Source organism: Solea senegalensis, linkage group LG2 (genome assembly GCF_019176455.1).
Source record: "Solea senegalensis isolate Sse05_10M linkage group LG2, IFAPA_SoseM_1, whole genome shotgun sequence".
In the NCBI taxonomy this organism is placed as follows: Eukaryota; Metazoa; Chordata; class Actinopteri; order Pleuronectiformes; family Soleidae; genus Solea; species Solea senegalensis.
This window is the reverse complement of record NC_058022.1, coordinates 9429679-9451558: the sequence shown is the minus strand read 5'-3', so window position 1 is coordinate 9451558 and position 21880 is coordinate 9429679. Positions and strand designations below refer to the sequence as shown.

The following is a 21880-nucleotide window of genomic DNA, read 5'->3' as shown; positions in this document are numbered from 1 at the left end:
CCTGAGGCTCATTTTAATTTCCTCATATACAATAGCCATAATCACCTCCCCGTCCTGGCTGTGGAGGCCATGCTACGTGTTTGGCATGCTGCTCTAGCTGTGCTGCGTTGTACGTGGATGCTGGCGACCTCACCCTTCTTTATTTAAAGGTCCCTTTAGAAAGGTGCACACTGAAGATGTAAAAGTGCAAACTGCAGCAAGAGCTCATATTGTTTTTGTTAGTTATGTTTAAAAAGTGCCACAGATACATGGATGAAAATAACTGAACTACCGACTTACTGTTGCTGCAGAAATATTTCAAAATGTGATGCACTTCATTCCTTTTAGTGATTTTAATAGTTATAATAGCATCTCATATTTCTCACTTTGTAAGCTCTCCATTTAGATGAATTATCTCATCTACATGTTGCGACTGTGACCGGAGATCATAGACAGCACTTCACAAAACAAGAGGCGGCCGCAGACAACTAAAGAGCCGACAATGAGCAAAGATGTACGGCAGATTTTAACATTTATTTTCCTCCTTTGAGGCTCTTCATACCAGCAGATTAATCAGAACTTGTTGCGTGTGTGTGTGTGCACAGCGTGTTGACTAAGTGTGTGTGTGCTGTGTCCCACTGGGATGTATAGTACAAAACACTAGGGGAGGTAAAAAGGCTGCGTTTGTTATCTGTCAGAGAGACAGGTGTTTTAGATTACTCCCAACACACACACACACATATGCCTACATGCTTAGGTTCAGACAAAGATCCACCAAGACAACTAATCGATAGTCCGGAACTAAGGAGAGAAACAGATGAGCAGAGAAGGAAGGTGAGGGAGTAAGTGAGAAAAGGATGAAAAGAAAGGAGCGGCAATGGGGGGTGGGGGTATCGAAGAGAGAGAGAGAGAGAGAGAGAGAGAGAGAGATGCAAAATGAGGCTTCCTTGTAAAGGTTCCTCATCAATCACAGAGCTGTTAGAATAATGGAGCCAACAGTGCTCACACCATCAATCTGCAGCACACCTCACTGGACTAAGCCAGAATAGAATAAAAAGGAATAGAGCATAATAGAATAGAATAGTATAGAGTAGAATAGAAAAAACATTTAATTGGAGTAAATGCTGTGTGAGCATTTCAGCAAACACACACACACACACACACACTGTTATAAGAAACCACGGGGTGCAAGATGCAAGGAGAGGCACATTGGCATTTATGACAGCTGCTTGTCAGGACGGGCAGCCATACACACAAATACACACACGCAGGGTCTTTGGTCTCTGCTATGTGTTAATGTAAGAGAACAGCTGAGAGCCTCTGTGGAACGCAGTGACCCAACCACAACACTGGTGACCACAGGGACAACTTTTACAAGCGGCAGACGCTGCATTTGCAGCAAACTACAGAAACAACAGATTTAACGTATCACAAAGAGTACAATCCAAATGAGACGTGAAAGTTAATTATATGGAGCATCGATTAAAAAAAAAAAAGTTGTAAAGCAGGTGATTAGTGTTTTACATGTTAATGTGACATAATTGTGGAGTGAGAGAGTCTTTAGCTGTCACGGAGGTAAGACAGGAAGGAACGCATGAGACTGAGGGACTCTTGTTGAGGTTCTGTGCATATACACTTTGAAATAAAGTAGAGTAAAATCATCACCACTCTCTGATTCATCATTTCTATTTTACATTACAGGTAGCGTTAGCTTAACATGTTTTAAAGAGGGTGGACGACCATAGCTGTGCAGAACAAAGTCTTTTTTTTTTCCAGCAGCGTGACAGCAAACGTATCCAGGAATAATGAGTTTTGTAGCCAGCAGCCAAACAAGTCAATGAACAACTATTAGTTCAGACCAGCAAGTCCCAACGTGAGGTGTGAAATCCAAGCCACAGTAGCCACAGGCTAAATGTAAGAGGTCACCCAGTGATTGGAAAGAAGAAAACCCTGATAGAGTTTTATCAAGTAGACAAACTACAAGTAGAAATAATCAGTGTTTGGTACAACTGAGGTCAAAGGCCAGTAACTCAGTATTGTTTTTTGTTTCAAGAGGTCACATATCTGAGAGGTTTAGGTGAGGTGTGGGTAAACCGCTGTGAGAGCTGGATTTGCTGCACTGGTCATTAGTTAATAATCATAACAATATCACAAGAAAAAGCAGTTTTTCCATTTAAATCATTAAGAAATAAAAAAAGAAGCTCCAGTTTTTGTCGGGTTGGGTTTAACAAAGGCTTAGAACGTCCTCTTAAAGTGAAGAGTCGTGATTGTGTTTGAATCAGTCATTAAATAATACAATTGCAGGACACAGACATACCTGTATATACTCCTTGTTGCTGTCTTCATTGGGCGTCCACCCATTGTCGTGATAATTGAGTCGGGCCTGTCGTGGCAGCCAGTGTTCATCATAAAAACTGGATGAGGCTGTGATCTGGTCATCTGTGATCTTTCCTGACTCCATACCAAAGGCGTTACTGCAATGGAAAGCTGAAGAAGACAGGTAGAGACCAGGTTTGGATGATTATTGTACCAGTGAATCAACCACACTGCACCCACAGAATCGGCGAGGTTGTGTTGACGACTTGTACTCACTCTCACTGACTTCTTTGTGCGTCATGTTGTACCGCGCCGAGAAGCCGTCCTTTGCCACGGCCATGTCAGTGTGGAAGGACAGGGAGAGAATCCCAGTGGACGACTGAATCTCAGGAGGCACTCTGGTCCCACAGTAGCGGCCAATCAGAGGGCCCACTGCCAATCAGGGGAACGGTGATTTGATTATTCACCGGTCTGCTCAGAATCTGTCAGCGGCTTCCATAGCACATCATCATTTGTTTGCTTACTGGTTTAAATGATGATCTGACGCTGTAACTGCATTACAATCACAATCCAGTGGTTTATTAATCTTTCAATCCCTTTATCCCTCAGCGCTCACATTTGTCTTTTTGTACTTACACTGTTTTCCATTCCCTGACATATGCTTATTGCTCCGCCCACTCCTGTCAACATCCTTCTGCTTTTCAGTAGTGTGTGTGTGTTTGTGTTTGAAGTGAACCCTCTACTGTCTCCCTCTGTAACACCACAACTTGTATACGTCAACACAAATAGACGAGTGTGTGATTCAGATCCACACACACACAAGCACTCATGAAGCGGGAGGAGGCGGAGGAGTGGGAGGAGCTAAAAGACAAGGAAATAGCTGACAATCAGTCAGGGTTATTGATTTGTTTTGCCCTCCCCTTTGGAACGGGTGGACATTTGAAAAGGGCTCTTGAGCAAATAATGGTAAAAGCTCATTACTTGATGGACGAGAAGAGGATATCAAATTTAAATTCATAGAGCTCATTTTTTTTGGCATAGTTACAGACGTTGAGCTGTCCATAATGTACCCTGTCTTTGACTCAATGTCAGCTGGGACTGATTTTCCATCTCCTTCATTGAGATAAACAAAGGTCTCGGGTTATGTATCATCTCATCCTCGTCTGCCTTCCCTGTTGAATAAATAGCGCTTCAGGCCAGCTTTCCTCTCAGCATCTCCTCCCTTCCTCCCACACCTTTTAACCTCATGAGATACACACATGGTCGTTCTCTTTCCTGCTTTTACTTTTTCCTTCCTGTTTGGGTCCCTGCACCGCTGCAAAGGAGAAAGCTAAGTCCTTCACCTCGACATTTTCCTACCTTCCAATGTCCACCTACTTAATTCCATTGTCCTTCCTCTTCCTTACATCCTGCTTTCCTTCTTGCAGTCTCTCTTCATCACTCAGACCAGAATCCTTTAATGCTCTCATTCTCTTTCACTGCTCTCTTTTTTCTTTGCCTTTATGACCATCTCCTTTTTTCCTAACCTTGCTTGTCCTCTATTAAATCCCCTGAAAAGAAGGTGTAAATGTTATGCCTTGATTCTATTCTCCTTTAAACCACCCTCATCTTTCTTTACCACCTTTACTGACCTTTCTACTCTTACTTCAGGCTAAATCCCTATTTACAGTCAAGTTATTCATAGAGACACAAGCACCACTGTTTGCTCTGCTTTGCTGCTGGTGAGTTCTAAGTGCTTTAAATCTAAAGAAATAGGCCATTACAATGTCTTCATTTGTTAAAGAATAAGACCTAAAGATGTAAAAACAATTTAGGACGGAGAGATTTTTGCTTCCCACTTCTCCAGCTTGATTGATTTCATGTTTCTTTCTTCTCTTAGAGCTTTTCTGGTCGTCATTTATTCATCTCAGCGTTGCCATTCTTTATTCTCATCTTCCAGCATCGGAGGACCTTCCACTGCCCTTCCAATGCTCCTCTCTTTCTCTCCACTGCTTCTGTTCCTTGAAAACGGATCCAAAATCTGTGTTCCTTAGATGTGTCCTTCTAAACTCATCCAACCCTTCCAACAAGGAAGACCAGAAATATCCCAGCCCTCTACCCTTCCTTCTCTCAGCATCCCTCTCTTCTCCCTCCTCTGAGATATTTTCCCCTTTAAAAGTTACGCTCTTTCTCTAGAGAACGTGCCAACATCCTCCCGGTAAGCTTAGCTTTCATCTTCCAACGCATAGCTACTAAAATAGTTGCTATGTCAGTCGATAACGATGTAGGCAGGGCAGAACACACTTTTTCTCTTTGCTCCGTGTATTGACTCATGGTTTAGCATCTGTATCGCAGTCCATTTTTCCAAAATTCTAACCAACACATGCCATCATCTTTCAGATTCACAGTCTTAAAAAGATCAACGTCTCACCTCCGGGGAGTCCGTCCCAAACTTCCAGCCAGTCGTACTTGCAGTCCCCTTCTCCGCCTGGCAGGGGGTCATTCTCCAGGTCAAAGGTGAGGAAGCTGAGCGTGACATCCATGCTGGGGGGGACGATGATGATGAAGGAACACTCCAGGTTGTGGGGGTATTTGTCTGGAAAGCCTGGAGACTCGATGAGACCTGAGGGACTGGTGAAGTTACGTGAGCAGTCTGAACCTGGGGTGAGAGGACACGGAAAAACACAAGAAGTGTTTTTTTACATGACATTTACAAAACAAGTACAACTTTATTTATCCCAGTGTATAATTTTTGTGAGTTGGGTGAATTGCTACAGGAATGAAAAGACTTGGAGTGATGGTTTGTTCTACAAGTACAGCTGATGAATAAAGCAATGCCCTAACTCACCTGTCAGTGTGTGCTCACATGAGCTTAGAACACTCAATGACTTGTTAATTATTTGTTTCTCACAGAAAGAGATCCCTTTTAGTTTCACACTGATGTTGATGTTAAATATATTAGATATTATAGTATATGCTGAGGTTGGAATACGTCATGAACCTTAAACTAACCCAGGAAACAGCAAAGCAGAACCGAGTACATGTTATCTGACTTTCCATCATAGAATGGCTAGAGCCTATACTGTGTACTTTAAATAAACATGGAAAGGATGAACTTTATTTTTAACTGTGTACAATCTAAATACGATTGATGAGAATAAGAAAAGTTGACCAAAACTTAAGACAAGGCCAAACCAAACTAAACTTTTAACATTGAACAAGGTCAAATATATACAGAAGAACATGAGAAAGTAAAAAAAAAAAAGTACAGAAGACAACGTTTGGCAACGTTTGAGTATCCAGATAAAAAAAGAAGCATCTGCCTGCATGTGTACTGTGTCGTTGAGCAAGAGGCTGTATCCTCCCGACTATCTCCTGACACAAGGTAGAGACATGGTGTGAGAAAAACAGAAAACCAGCGAGGACAGTGGCAGACACAAAATCTGAGTGGTGATTATTGTGCTTAGCATATCATCATTGTGCGCGCGCACACATTCATATGCACAGTGATTTGCATGGAGGTAATCTGGGGATCTTGATTTCTAAATGACTGTAAGACCCTATTTACTAATACATGCACACACACTGCACATATTATGGAGTGTGGTTGCACCAAATTACACACACACACACTACTTAAGCCTCTTATGATAACCCGTTTCTCTGTTGCGGGTGTCTGTTATTGTGCTTGTGTGCTCGCATGAATAAATGATGACAATGTTAAGAATATAGAGAGGTACACTGTACAGTAATGTGTGTTAGTATAAAGTATGTTTGTCAGTCACCATCTTAGCTAAGCTGTGACCCAATTTAGTTTAAGCTAACTCTCTGCTAAACCAAATTTAGGAATACTGATTTTGTTTTTTCGTGTCCCTTCCCTTTGCTTTTCTCTCACAAACAGAATCTCACTGATACCACAGCTGAATACTTGTCTACTTGTCTGCGTGTTTGACTAAATCATGTCCCGCTTACAATAGAGCATTGATACATTTATGTAGCCTCTGCACGCTCTAATCTGTTTGCTAATCTACATGAATGCCTTCCGCGTGTCTCCGTGATGCGATCATTTTCCATGACATCTATTTTTGGTGGGACGGAGATATCTGTTTTCCGACTTCAGGGTCTGATTTACTTGTTATTGTGACCTCAGACGCAAGTGACACACACACTTCCACATACAGTAGACACACACTGTCTCGCATGGGGTTCCCTGAGTGTCTGGCCCCCCTGCAGAGTGTGTTGCTGGGTAGTGTGTGGCTCTGCGTGACTGCGAGCATGCGTGCGTGCACGCGGCGAGTGAATGCCTGACCAGTTCTGTTGCCGGCAGCAATTTGTTCTCTTCTCATTACTTCATGTTCATGAACATCACAAAAACAATTCTGCCCTCTTTTCTCCCCCCCCCGTCTCTTCTCGGGGGGTGGGAGGGGGTCGTGTCTCTGTCTGTCCTGTCCCTCAAACATAGTTGGGTCTTTCTGTGGAAACACATGCACCCTATATGATGTACATCTGTCTGTTTTGTGTCCAGTGATCTCTCTTTTGTTCTGCTCACCCTCTGTATTCACCTCTCCTTCCTAATTAAACTTTGTGTACTCCCCGCACACTTCCCTTCCTTTCTTGTCTGCTCTTTCTTTCTGTCTTCTCTCCTGCTGTTCTTCCTTGACCATCCTCCCATGCCTCTTTTCATCCAGTCACAGCTCCATCACTCCCTTTTCTCCAACTGTCCCATTTCCTTTTCTTTTCTACTCACTTCCCATCTGTTTAAATTGGGCAAGTTTGAAAGAAACACGTGTTTCACTGTGGGGTGGGGTTCAGCTGATGTGTGCCAGTCTCTCTCTGTGTGTGTGTGTGTGTGTGTGTGTGTGTGTCTCCGCCAACACTCTGGTGGGGGGCAAAACAACCCATCTGAGCTTGTTAGTATTAGGAGGTTTAGCACAAAGCTACCTGGAAGCATCCATTAGCTTAAAAATATACACCTCCTTAAGCCCACAGAGCATAAAATCGGCCTCAAAATCAGCCAAGAAAACATATACCGGCCAGAATTCTGCCATACTTTCTTTTTTGCTGTTGTCTTATTCTTCCATTTACCGTCTTCTTTTATTATTTCTGGGTTTAAAACTGGAAACTGTGGAGAATATGCAGGCTAGCTTGGCAGGCGTAGTAGTAGCTTGACCCTCAATCACATTATCTGGGTGTGTTGACAAATGAAATTCAGTAAATGAGTTTCTTCTGATGTCATGTAAATAATGTCATGAGTGGGTTTGGATGACATGACAGTGTGTAAATATTAGTGCTGTCAGTTAAACGTGTTATTAACTGTGTTAATGCAAACCCATTTCAATGGCGTCAATTTTTTTTATCGCAAGATTAACGTTCTTTTTGGCAAAACAAACACTTTTTTAGTAACTAGTATCGTCAGAAAAACTGCAACACAACACACCGGATCTAGCTAGCTAGTAGGCTAACGCTACGCTTTGAGTGGCTGGCGAGCGCTGTGCGCTTCTCCGTCTCCAATTTTCTATGTTGATAAGAGCATTAAAATGAGAAAAAAATAATGGAAATCAAGGGACATTTAGAATAGATAAAAATGTGTGATTAATTGCGATTAACTATGACATTAATGCGATTAATCACTAACCCTAACCCATCGTTTGAGAGCACTACTAAATATTTTAATTCATATAATATGTGAGTGTTTCCCGACATGAATTATGTATGCGTCTGTGTGTCTGGTTTAGCTGGCATGCAGGTGCCTACTTTCATTCAACCTGTCATTCAAGCCGACGGAATATTCATCGGATCAAACCCCAAATTATTCCTCCACTTTCCTCCGCCAATCTCCTACGTGCACGTCGTAGATGAAGCTGAGGTGTAACACACACCCGCTGACAGACACGCGGACACAGCTGACACTCATACTCGGCAGCTCCTGCTAAACCTCACGCTGGTGTACGCATATGTTTTTTGGATTTCACCTCAGCATCATCTATGTCGGAGGCTCATGGTGCTGAAACTCAAGCCTCTGTCGCTGAACCACAGCAGGGATTTCCCTCAGTAATAAACACACCATTCAACCAAATTACTGCTGACACATAAAATTAAGCTGTCACAGGAAAATCACCCTCTTGGCTACCCATATGCAATTTCCTAAGAGCTGCTGGCCAGCTTCCCTCGATGATGAACCTCGGGGAAAAGAATTTCACATTTCTCTTCTGAGTTTGACGTGTATGTGAAATTGAGGCTTCTTGGAGCATTTTCGGTTCATAATCAGTCAAAACATTGTCTCCTTTCTCCTGATATTTGCAAACAAATCAATGCAAGCAAGTCCTTTCTGACAGAAAAAGCATCTGACAAGAAAAGACATCTAGAAAAAGTGTTGTGTCTTTCATGAAATCCCCATCAGTAGGTGGCAAAGTGAAAAATAGCATTCAGTCGAATAAATCACAGAGTGAGCAAAGCTTCTGTTTGAGTGAGGGTTTTTCAAAGGGGGCACAATATGCTGCACTGCAGCCCCAAGAAAATGATTCTATTCCTGGTTCAGGTTTGATGTGCATTTTTTTTTTCCAGTAAATCATGCCTTCAGTATTTGTTACATTGCTTCTCAAACCACAGAGTACCTTCCACTCAACACTGAGGCAGATCTGGATCCACTTAGCTCAACGAAAGCCAGAGGAGGGACGAGCAAGCGCCGCGATTGGTTAGACTGTGTGGACTGGATGAACTGACTGGATGTGAACAGCGTTGAAAAGCAGAGAGGAAGTGCCTGCAGGCACCAGGCAGAATGTAAACAACAGCAGTTATTAGACGAATTGTCACAATAACTTCCACATTACACCACCGGGGAGTGTGTGCGTGTTTGTGTGTTCTTGTATTTGTTACCTTTTGAGGAACTTTTCTGGCAAAACACTGACCAAAATCTGGTCCTTATGAGTCAGAACTGTTAAGGTTTAATCATTTAATTGTTAAGGTTAGGGTTAAGCATTAACTGGTTTTGGCTAAAGCTGGATTTCAAATGAATGGAAGTCAGTACGTTTACATGCACAGTTTAATCGAGTTAAGGCCATAGTCCGACTAAGACAGGCAACGGGACAACTTGCCAAGTCCGAGTATATACTGTATGTGGAGGAGAAAATCTATTTATTGGCCGTGTACGTCTGACCTCGCTGTATCTCTCCATAAACTACTGCGAGTCAGTTTCCAGTTGACCTTTACGTCACAGAAAAACAAACAGCAAACAGTGAGATGTGCTTCTGTATGTTTTGGCTGCTGTGCAGTACGGCAACCGTACTGAAGTTTAGACGTCGTCTCCTTCTACTTCTGGGTCAAAGACTGAGGGAGGAAACTTTGGTGCATACATGAGCGCCAAGTCTGACTCCCGTGTGACTAAGCTTAATAACGCAGGAATAATCAGACTACAAATCGTATTATCCAGGTATGTTAGTCTGACTAAGACTAGCTCGATTTTAGTCGGATCTTGAGAAAACCAAATGATTGTCTTAGACTGACTAAAATTAACGTTCGGGAGTGAAGAGCTGCGTAAACCTGTGTGTGTGTGTGTTTTTGTCAAGAACCATTTGAAAAAAGAAACATTTGGTCTTTGTATTTTTTTATTTTTAGTCTGAAGGCCAGTGCATACCTGACACCTTTTTTTTTATTTCTTTTTGTCAGGTTTATTTTGGAGGGTGTGTTAAAATGTCTTGCTGTTTATTTGAATTGACACTGATGTGCAACGGACTTAAGTTGAGGCTTGTGGTTAACATTAGAATAAGTCTGCTAGGAATAAATGTTGGTCAGTGCAATGTCCCAATAAGTGACAGAAATAAGTGTGTGCATGTGTATGTGTGTGTGTGTGTGTGTGTGAGAGTGAGAGAGAGAGCGAGTGAGTGAGTAAATGTGTTAATGTTTCCGTGCAGACATGCAAGCTCCCCTGCATTTGTGACCGACCGTTCAGTCTGCATCAGTGCATTCATATACGTCTGTCTGTCTGCGTGTGTCTGCTGAGTTCTGGGTCACAATAACAGCTGGGGGCACACTCCCCAGGCAGTAAAATCTGATTGGTCATTGTAATGTGGTGGCTGGGTGCATATTGGCTATAATTTTACTACAGTATCCATGGCAACAGAGCCATAAACAGAAACAAGTGTGGTATGTGCATTTTTGTGTGAGTGTAGAGCCCACTTTTAGTTTGTTAGCGTGTTTGTTTATCCAAGACCACACACGTTCATGGCTCTTTATATTACAAGAGTCATGTGGATATCAGAAAATTCTCTGCCTGATACACAAATGGGAGAATGTGCGTGTAAAGCCAGAGGAAATACTGTGTCTGTATCTGAACCCTAACCCTTGTTTCCAGACTGATTACAGTGTTAATCTTTGAGGGGTCTAGTAATCAGGACACCCAGACAGTGGGGGACAGTCTCCTCCAACATGCACCCCCTCACCCCCCACACACACACAACCACACACACATCAGTCTTGTCATTTCTTGAAAACCTAGACTCCAAAACAGGCAGGACTAGGTCAGAGACCGGCCCCAAATTAGTCAGTCAAGGGGATAAAGGAACCGAGAGAAGAAAAGCAAAAACCATGATGGACTGTAAAATACCAGACACATGAGATGCTGCAGCAGACAGATCACATATATATCTTATCTAGCATTTTTTAATGATTTTAACAGGGTTACATTGTGGGTTTAAACCAGATTTTATATCGCTAAAGCAAAAAAAAATGTTTGTATCCAGTCCAACAAAGTCATTGTACGCATGGAAAAATAAAACTATACAGAAAGTCTGGGTTTTTCCTGTCAGCCCAACATCTGCCACCTTTGGCCTGAGCGATGTTGCATTAGGCGGACTATACAAAAAAATGTCTATCCCAATTTTCTTGACATTTTCCTCACGTTATACAGATAGAAACAAACAAAACATCTGCAGACTATCAGTAAACGGAAGGTGTAAAAAAGCATCACCTGATGTGGAATAATAACATTAACAGACAAATGAAAAATTAACGTACATAGGGATGAATTTTTTCCCACATATTTGCACAAATGGAGCACGTAGTATGACTTAACACTTAAGATGCTCGCTCCTCAAACTCCACACCAACACCACGCATGCACCTCTAACTGCACTCACTCATGCAAACTCAAGCATCATCAATCAAATCATCTCATATAAACCATATAAATCCCTTCCCTCGACCACTGAGGCATGAACACTGACACTCATGTTGTTTCAAGTTCACCAAGTGTCTCTCAGTGTGTGTGTGTGTGTGTGTGAGTGTGAGAGGGCTGAGGTTACTAACACAACACGTGCTGTTGTCAGTGTTTCTCACTTGCTGGTACTGGTCTGTTGGGATGTTGTGTGTGTGTGTGTGTGTGTGTGTCACAGGGGAACAGGGCTCAGGACTCAATTAAGCAGGCATGTGTGGAATGCTTTCAGGGGGAACAGGACAAGATGGCTGTGGGGCCAACACTATGTGGCCCTCTGTCTCAGTCGCCCTTGATCTCAATTGGTCTCGCTTTGGCTGACCCGCTGCAGCGTGAAGGGGAGCCATGTCAGACACACACACACACACACAGACACACAAAGTGCCATGAAGGGGAGAGATGTCTCGCCTGGACAGTCTAAGGAGCTCTCCAGGGTCCTCAGCTGAGTCTCTTGTCGCTTTCTCTGTGTCTCCCATGACACCGGGGAGATAAATGGGGCTTGGTCACCTAATGAAGCATGCTCAGTTGTCTATGAGTAGCTTGTAATACAGTTAGTAATAGCCCATTTGTAAAGGAGTAACCCTTCTAAATATCTGCCCTAGTTCATTTTTCAATCTGTCCACATGTAAGGGTCATTTGCAGAGATAAAGTCCCTCTGGAGAATGCTGCAAAATATACAGTGGACTCCTGAGCGGCGTATCACTGTGAGTGTAAACAATGACATGGAGCACCTGGTGGCTGAGTGGTTACAGCATGTGCCACGGAGTGACAATGTCCACAGTTTGATTCCTTTATTGGATAATTCTCTCGTTTCTTGATGTTTAGTTCAAAAAGCAAATAAACAAACAAGAAGCTGTACCCTCTTGTGTCTATTTATCCGAAATCTAGAATTAATTAATGTGATATAAACTTCAATATTGAATCCATGTAAATTGCACATGATTTTAATCTAATTATAATGTAAAATGTTAAATTTTTCAGCTCCAGATACCTGAACTAAATGTTTTGTGCCTTTGTAGATCCATTGTGATCTGTAAGTTGTAATAAATGATTAGATATGTAACGTGTAAATGGTAAATTTAGGCATAATATTGTTGTAAATTCTTCATTAAATGTAAAACAAAGAGAATATCCTTGTAATTATAAGGTTAGTTATTGTAATTATACTATTATATTACTGGTCTGGCCCACTTCAGGCACCGTATGTGGCGCCTGAACTACAATGAGGTGGACACCCCTGACTTAGAGTCTGTAAATATCATCTTTATCTGATGACCAAGGACAAATGTCAAAAAAGTGCAAGGAAAAACATGAATAACATAAGCATTCATTTACCAGTTTTGAAGATTTCATAGCGCAGTGAGAAGCCCGCCCCTTGGTGGGCGTAGTCTGACACAAACTTGATGTGGAGCGAGGGGCCTGACGATATGATCGGTGCAGGAGCGATGTTGCTGCAGTGCTTCCCGAGTAAGTCGGCCGCCTCCGAGTTTCCATCGTGAATCTCTACGTAGTCGTACCTGCGGAGAACAAAGAAAATAAAGTCTGTCTTAGCCGCACATTTCAAGTAAACAACTATCATAGCGTTAATAACCTGAAGCGCCACAAATATGAAGGTGCGTTTTTATATAAATAACGTTTTACCAAACGAATGCATGAGGTACTTTGTGATAGAAATCAAAGCAGATTTTGATTTGTGGTGACGGACGTCGTTAAATCATCACAAGCTGCTTTGACTCTGACGTGTTTAGTTCTTTCACGTGGCCCCGCATCACATTCAGACTGGGCAGAAAAAACACAAATGATCAAATTGTTTGCATCTATCAGTGTCTTGAGAGTCTTCTGAAAGCTGAGTTTAAACACAGTTGTCATTAAAATTCTAAGACATTGGCAGCTTACAGATGGTAGAAGAAGAGAAAAAGAACCACCTGATGTAATGATGTAACTACACTGTAACTGAGTGATTCGGTGTATTCCACTTGCCGTAGACTTTCACAGTCTACAGATAGATAGATAGATAGATAGATAGATACTTTATTCATCTCACAGAGAAATTCACACCACAGAGAAATTCACAAGTCTACATGGATTATACAACTACAAAATGTAAGATGACAGCTTGAATAAGGAGACAGTGACGTACAGCAGTTTGACATTCTGTACAAGTCTTGTTTTCTCTCGAAACAAGGAAATCACTCCATGTGCTTTATGTTAAACTATAGGGTCAAAGACAGGAGTATATCTAACGGTCAAGATGCTTGAACTGAGTATGAACCCGGCAGCATGTGGTGCTAGAAACGGATTAATGTGGAACAAATGACTGTAGTTTACTTCTTTGCTCACATCTAATTCAATAATGACTGCAGCTCAGCCTGGAGGCCTTTGATACACAGAGAAATTCAAATGTCCCACATTTTAAAATGGATTTAGGAGGCTTCAAGGTTTCCCCACTTCCTCTCTTACACATTAGTCTGAACAGGGATTTTTTCTTTTTAATTCCATGACTGATCAGGTTGATATTAGATGTTTTGTAAAACCCCCAAAAGTCACATTTTGTATCAGCAGGAAAGTACAGATTTCCCTCTATTTTTATTCCTGTTTCCTGATCCCTCCCCAAATGTTTGGACCTATCTCCAGAGCCACAGCAGGAGCGTTGCCTCTGTGTCTGGATACCAAAGACACACCTGCCCGGCTCCTAAATAGCTTCCCTGGAAATAAATTCCTTCCGCAACAAGGAGAGTGTAACGTTTGGAATTAATCACATCAATCAACTACAAAACAATACAAAAGGAAACGCGTATACACACATACACACATACACAGCAGAAGAATAAAAAGCACGTTGAGATCCTAGGTTAAATTTAAATGTCTTCTTCGTATTATGTATTTATCAAAACTATCATAAGACGGTGACAAAGCACTTCCCCCTGCCTCGACAGATGACAGTATCATGCATCATGAGGTGATAAAAGTGGGGCATATGGTATTTTGTTGCAACCGTGCAGACACATTAATGGGCATAAAAGGGGTGTTAATCTTTCCACTATTTGTTAGCATGCATTCACAGTTATGCCAAACCCAGAGGCCAAAACACACACACACACACACACACACACACACACACACACACACAGGCACACACGATACACTTGTTTTTTTTTATCACTTATTACATTCATGTCACGGAGACTTACAACCTTTAATCTCACAACAGCCTACAGTCTCAACCCTGGAGTTAGTGGCTTGACCTTTGGGGAGCCACTCTTTGTTGTCAAACAGAATATGATGATTATTATCATTATTATCATTATTATTATTATTATTTTATATAGAGAACAGACTTGAATTTCAAGGACATTGACATGAGCTGACAAGGAAAAGTAACACTTATCAACCACGCGTGCCACGTGTGTGTATTTGCCTTCTACACCTTGTTAGACAAGACCTGGGGGAAAATGACAGACAACAGGAGCGATTGTGAAAGCACTGAGCCCGGCAGCTTTTTACCAAACTGCTGCCAAGTCCACACAGATGAGTGTGTTAGTGTCTTCATATCTGCCAGTGTGTTTTATTCTGACAGGTGAGAAGGCTGCAAACATAATGAGGGTTATTCACTACCAACTCTCCCATCATGTTTTCCGTCTGCTTTATGTGGAACTATCACCACAATTATGACCCAAGCTGTCACAGCACTGAGAACATGTGTGTGTGTGCGGTACATGTCACAGTTCCTGTCGTGTTTTCCCAAGAGAACGCCTCATCCCAGCGACAGATTCCTCCTCCCCCATATTTTTTTTTTTGTGAAATGACAACTTTGTTGAGCAGCTATTCATATCCGGACAAGGGATCTGTTTTTCCGTCACATCTTGGCTCAGTCCTCCCTTGATTATTCCGGTGTTTCACTTCTCAACACTTGCTTTTCTTCCCCCCATCATTCGTTGTCTTCCTTCTTCTCCTCTCCCTCTCTCTCTGCCCCCTTTCCGTCTGTAGCTTTCTCTAATGTGCTGTCAGGAACACAACCAGTGGCCAGGAGCCAGAGTGTGGGAGACACAGAGGAGGCAGAGATTTGGGGGGAAAACAAATATTTGAATTTGTGAAAATTTGACTTTGAATCTCTGCTAACCGGAGATAAGACAAATAATTAAATATAGAGAGATGCTGTGACTTTTGTCCTGTCCACATGTAGGTGGGTATCTTTGAAAATAGATACTGGTGAGGTGTCGGGAGGCGGGACGACTCATACAGTGGTTTATACAGATGAATAAATAAATATTATCAGGTTCTCAATAGTGTTTCAATTCGGGGCATGAAAGAAAATGCTGTCCTCTAGGGAGGCATGACAGAAAATAATTGAGAACCACTGGGTTAAACTAATATAGTCCTCCTGAAGTCAACCAGGAAATAACAATATATTGAATAGCCACTAGGGGGCAACTCAGCTGCTTCCAAATAAACGCGAGGTTTGAATGGAAGATTTAACAGTCTGAATTGCTATTTTTGGGTCTTCTTCAATCAAAAACAATGTCAGTTTTGTAAATGATGTTCCCATTTTGAGGAAAATAGATAAAGTACGGCACATAAGAGTGGACACCGGTGTGATTGACACATACACGTCCAAACTGTGGGTTAGATCTCTGCAAATGCAGCAAAGTTGTCAGTGACAACATTTCTTTTAAAAACACACATACAGCACATACGCAGTTTATTTTTTGATTTTTGTTGTTTGCCTTCTGTAGTATCTGTCGCTCTTCTGATTGGCCAACAAGGCTTTACAGTTATGGTTATTTATCACTTTTGACAGCACTTTACAGTGGCTTTTTTCTTTTCTTGTTTTCATGTGGGTGAAGATGGTTTGAGAATTGACTGCATGTAGACAGGATTATTTTTAAAACCAGCGGAGGAAAAACCTCGCTTTTCAAAAATACCCGCTCACGTGTGGTCGAGGCCTTTACAGTACATTGACTTAGGCTCTAATCATAATGTTAACTGTAGTTATTTTTGTGATTTGATCAGAGCTCACTGCTACGCCTTAAACAGCTGAACAGTAATTCTTGGGCCACTCTGCTCTAAAACATCAATCTACATCCTTGTCATTTATGATCAAATAATCACTGCGCAAAATAAACAGAACAACAGCTGTACACTTTGACTGGCTTTGTTAATATTAAAGTGACTGAGCACAAAGTCAAAAGGACATGTGACTGCTTTACTACACAGCCTATGATCAGCCTATTATGCACATGTTTCACAATCAATATAAATCCCAAATGTGATATTTCATCCTCTTTGAAGACCATTTGCAAAAAGTTCCGTCTTTTCAGGTGTCGATGCAGCGTCAAAACAAAGCCAAACGGAACAAGTTAAATTTAAAATGAGTGTGGATGCAGTCGCAGGGAGAACATGACCCTGTATTGGCTCTGCCAACACCTCCCGTCAGACGGATAGAGACAGGTGTCCCTTCAACCGTCTCTGCGGCCAATTCTAAGTCAGCACACACACACGCACACACAAGACACCTGCACAAACACACACTATCGTCTCACCCCGACCCCCCACAGCAATATAGTTCACTGCAGCCAATCAGTCATTACTTTTACATAAAGACAAATGATTGCATTAAAACTGAACTCTCTGAATCATTAAGATACTGGCAAACATGTAAGCCTGACAGAAATTCTACGAAGTCGAAAACTCAAAGTTGAATCAACACAGCCAGTTAACGCAATTTTTATTTGAATTACTACTGCATTATGTTCAGTTGGACTCAAACTGAAATATCCCTGGGTTTTGACCTAATATAATAATAGAAGAAGCCGGAAGACAGTGCAATACCAGCAACCAGAAAGGGGACATATCTGAGTGATTTGCTGAAAAAACCCTGAACTCATTTCTTACCACACTTTCCCCTAAGATGTGCTTGTAGAAATTTGTGATAAAACAAGTTTTAAAGCAAGTAACACTGGAGGTCATGACAAATCTTAAAGGAATAGTTCCCCAATTAGCAATTAGCTTTGTATTACTAGCATAGGGGTAGTATTTTTGAAAAATATCTTCTTTTTTTTTTGTTACTTGCCCACCAGCGACACTTGGTCCGAGACTTGAAACTGCAACGCTAATTCCACACTTTTAGACCCACTCGTAGGGGGACGGGACCTCATTCCCAGAGTGTAAACAGTGTCGGCCATCTTTGCTAACAGTTATGCTAACGGGACCAAGTGTCACTGGCAGACACGTTACAAAGAAATGAATGAAGATATTTCTCAACTCAGGGTAAACTGAGGTTGGGAAGCACCATTTCTCAACAATACTACCCCTATTCTAGTAATACAAAGCTAAATGCTAATCAGTCAACTATTCCTTTAATGATGGATTGCAAGGTTGAGTTGTGGACTGGTTTTGAAGCAGGAGTCAACGTACTGAGAGAGCCGACATGAGAGATTTGTGTTTGTGCGCTTTGGGGGTAGCTGGTGTTTTTTAAGAGTGAGAAAACCTTTCTGATGTGAACTGAGGAAAAGGTTTAGGTTCAGACAGACGTTCACCACTTCACCCCTCCCTCCTCCTCCTCCCCCTCTCTGCCTTACTCTTAATTGCCTTTCACACGTCCCCCGTCTCTCTGTCTGTCTTTCTTCAGGTCAGGAGTTATCTTCTTACACCTGGGCATTTCTTTCAAACATCAGGGGTGCCCTTAGCCCCAGACAGAGCGTCTACACACACACACACACACACTGCTGACAGCATGTGTGATTGTATTTTTATGACGTGATAAAGCAAGTCTCTTAAACGTTATGCCAAAATGTTGTTAAGTGCATATTAATTAGTTCAGTTTAATTGATTTCTATGATTTATTGTCCATGAGTAAAATAATGGGGGGAAAAAAACTATATTTTCCCCCAAACTTTTTGAACTGAAACTAACTGAAGATTTATGTTTGCTGCCAAGTGTTTTTGTTCAGCATTTTTCAAACTAAGTCATCTACTCCTACACATTTCCACGGAAGGGAAGTGAAATCAGGTGACCCCAAACAATTTCTTTTTTTAGAGGAAGTGAAACAGTCACATAACAACACACTGTGATTTAAGCTTGACTCCTATAAGACAAAGTGTTTATGAAGCTTTTTCTGAAGTGGGTTTCTTCAGCTCTCTGTCCTGACAACAATAATTATAGTAGAGATAGAGGTCGATGAAGCCAAGTCCTCCGTGTTTCTGACAACACTGACAGTTTCCATACAGACACGATCAAGAGTGCATATTTATTCATCTTTACTTCTTATTTCCATATGCGTGCATCACTATAGATAAAAAAATGATGCCGCTACGAGGCTACGAGTTGCAACAGTTCATGCATCACAGTTACTGCTGAGGAAAATGTTTGTTTTTTTCATGTTTACAGCTCAAACAAATTGCCAACATGGTCAAACTGTCAGTGGAGTAGATAATAAAGAGTGAGAGCAAGGAGGATGTCTGACTTCACTGTTATCAAGTAATAGACCTATTACTGCTGGACTGTGTGTGTGTGTGTGTGTGTGTGGAGGGTGGTGGTGGTGGTGGGGGGGTATCAGTAGTCTCCAGGACAACCAATCGATTCCGCATTATGGCTTTAACACACATTGATCAGGGTCAAGCCTTCTCTCTCTCTCACACACACACACACACACTGTCATTACAGTAACAAACATCGATCAGACGAACCTTCAGGGCCTCAGGGAGTGTCAGTAAATCAGAGCACTGATATTGTCATCATTACATGCATTACCTGAGTGTGTGTGCGTGTGTGTGCGTGTTGGAGAGAGAGAAAAAGAGCGAGAGGGAGAGAGAGAGAGAGAGAGTTCCACCTTCTACACTCAAACATTGTCAAATTAGAATGCTGATGAAGCTCATCAGCTCCACATGACTCTCCGTGCTCAGGCCTCGTGTCACCCGGTGACATTCCCGCACTGCGCGCAGGAAGTGATTCGTCTTATGTCGAAGACAGACGGAGGCAACAACAACAACACCGTGCAAGTAAAGTGAGACGGTTCATAACAGGTTGGAGAAACAGAAAAACTGAAAACACAAACAAAGTGACGTGACTTTCAGGAGTGACTCAAGAAACCCGGCCACTCAGCAGTTTGATGGCGTCAATGTTTCCCAAGATCAGCTACACATTCGTGGGATGACAGAACATGCACGCGGGACGTGAAACACAGACAGCACGGAGAAGCCTTCCGTCCTCCTATAGGGTTGCAGTTCATTTCACTGCAATCGCGTCACGACTGTACTGCTAAAGGTTAACTGTGCAGTTTTGCGAACACCCGACAGACTAAAAGCCGATTATGTATCGCCTTACAACAGCAAAAGCTGGCATTAGCGAGCATCTGGTGCAGAGTTTGCTCAGCGAGGCATTTATCAAAAAGCAAAAGCTGCATCCGTGCTCTCTGTGTATGGCTTTCTAATGGTAATGGCGAGAGGAAATGTTTGTCTGGATGCATGACTCCCCTGCTGGTAGAGTCACTGTGATGTTAATTCAAACACGCAGGCAGCTGCTAAATGCCCTCAGCTGGTAACTGAACATTCCCTGTCAGTCCTCATGCTGTTCCTCTCTCTGTCATACAGGCTCTTCATCTCCACCTCGCTCTCTTCTTTGCCCCTTTCTGCCCCGAGGCCGGTGTCACATCACATCGCCTTCTCCACCGCTCTTCTTTCAGTCATGTCCTCGGAAGTCACCTGCTCGTCAGGTGCGTTCACTTCATAGCCGTAATGCAGTTTTAGTTTGTACTTTAAGTCGCTTAAGATTGCATTACAGAGACGAGAAGAGACGAGACGAGAAGAGGAGGGGAGAAGAGAAGCATGAAGTTATATGACTGATTGAGGCGGAGTGCAAAGACAAGGTCTAAATCATTAGTGAAACCATTATCGTTGACGAGAGCTTCTCCGTCATATAAATCACCTCTTAACTCACTGCTTTACTCCACACTTATTGTGTGAGCCACATAACCGTGAAACTGCCTACGTGCCTGTCTGCTTACGGAGGCACGAAGGCACGCACACGTTATACGAGTTTATTTTAAGGCTCAAAAATACTTTGCACCTCTGTGTGTGAATTTCTGCTCTTGCTTATGCAAGCTTAAGTTTCAGCCTCACCCCCATATGTGGCGGTGCACTTGTCTGCGTGTGTTTTTCTCATATTACTATAACCAATAGCATCTGACTCGGGTGTGAACTGCGGCTCGGGAGGACCAGACAGAATAAAGAGATGATGAGAAGACGTGAGAAACAAATAGAAGAAGGGATTTAAGTGATAGATAGACACAGAGTCATCGAACAGAAAATGAAGACGAATGCGCGCCGAGGAAACGTCTATAAATGGTAAAGAGAGAAGAATAGGTGCATTTTTTAAAAAAAAAAAAAAGGGAGAGGGAGAAGAAGGTGGAGAGCGTGGCATTTGGCTCGCTGCCTGTGATTTTTCATATGCAATGCTGAATAATGGTTTGGCCTAAGCAATAAAAGATTGGCAGGCTGCAGAGGAAGTGGGTGTGAAGGAGAGGAGGGAAGGAAATAAGGAGCAATATTTGATGAAAGAGGAAGGATGGGAGATGAGGAAGGAGGCATGAAGAGAAGGAGGATGTGGAGGGAACAGGAGGTGTACCAGAGGAAGGCACTCGAGCAGATGAAGGATGGTGGACGGGTCCATTGGGCAGCGGTGAAGGGGAAGGAAGGGTGAGGATGGGGATAAAGGGGAGAGAGGGTGAGGTCAGAAAGGAGCGCCAGGAGGAAAGAGGAGAGGATAGAGGGAGGAGGTGGCTGTCAGGATGATTTGAGCCAGCCTTCAACGGACCCTGACGCTGCACTTTTCCCAAAGCACTTGTGCACGCACGCGAGTGCGAGTGTGCGTGTGTGTATGTGTGTGTGTATTTGTTGCCTGACACTCCAAATAGAGATCTTGTTCGGGCAGAGAGCGAAGAGGACAGCGTGAAGTAGAAAACCGAGCGCTACAAACTTTCTAAAACAAAATACTTTTCTTTCTCAAAGATCAATGTGCACAATCAATATTCATATCACTCCAGAGAGTCACTTCATCTCTGTTCTGTCGACACAAATACACAGAAAATACTAAAACTATGGTCAGAGGTCAGTTTTAAATGACTTTAAAACAAATACTAGTTGCTTATTGACAAATATTCATGTTTTTACTGTGAATATAAAGTTAACAAAGTGTACAAACAGGAGTTATGACAAAAAAAACAAAAAAAGTATTATAATTTTGGTACTTTTTAAGTCAGCCTTCAATAACACAGTACACATAATAACACTATGGAACAATGGAATTAGTAAATCACCATGTGTCATTGTTTCATGTTCGACTGTTCAATATTCAATGCCAGTTAACTAACATGTAATGCATTTGACAGCTTTTAAGTTGTCA

At 42.2% G+C, this 21880-nt stretch overlaps 1 protein-coding gene across 4 annotated transcripts in view; it reads right to left on the bottom strand.

The window, feature by feature from the left end:
- Positions 1-21880, bottom strand: part of nrp2b (neuropilin 2b) — a 108103-nt gene that overhangs the window by 44489 nt on the left and 41734 nt on the right. For all 4 annotated transcript variants that reach the window (XM_044053211.1, XM_044053206.1, XM_044053204.1 and 1 more), the window contains exons 3-6: positions 12818-12999; positions 4706-4933; positions 2572-2727; positions 2297-2466 (exon numbers count right to left, since the gene is read on the bottom strand). In XM_044053211.1, the coding sequence (XP_043909146.1) occupies positions 2297-2466; positions 2572-2727; positions 4706-4933; positions 12818-12999 (736 nt within the window). The remainder of the gene's footprint in view (positions 1-2296; positions 2467-2571; positions 2728-4705; positions 4934-12817; positions 13000-21880) is intronic.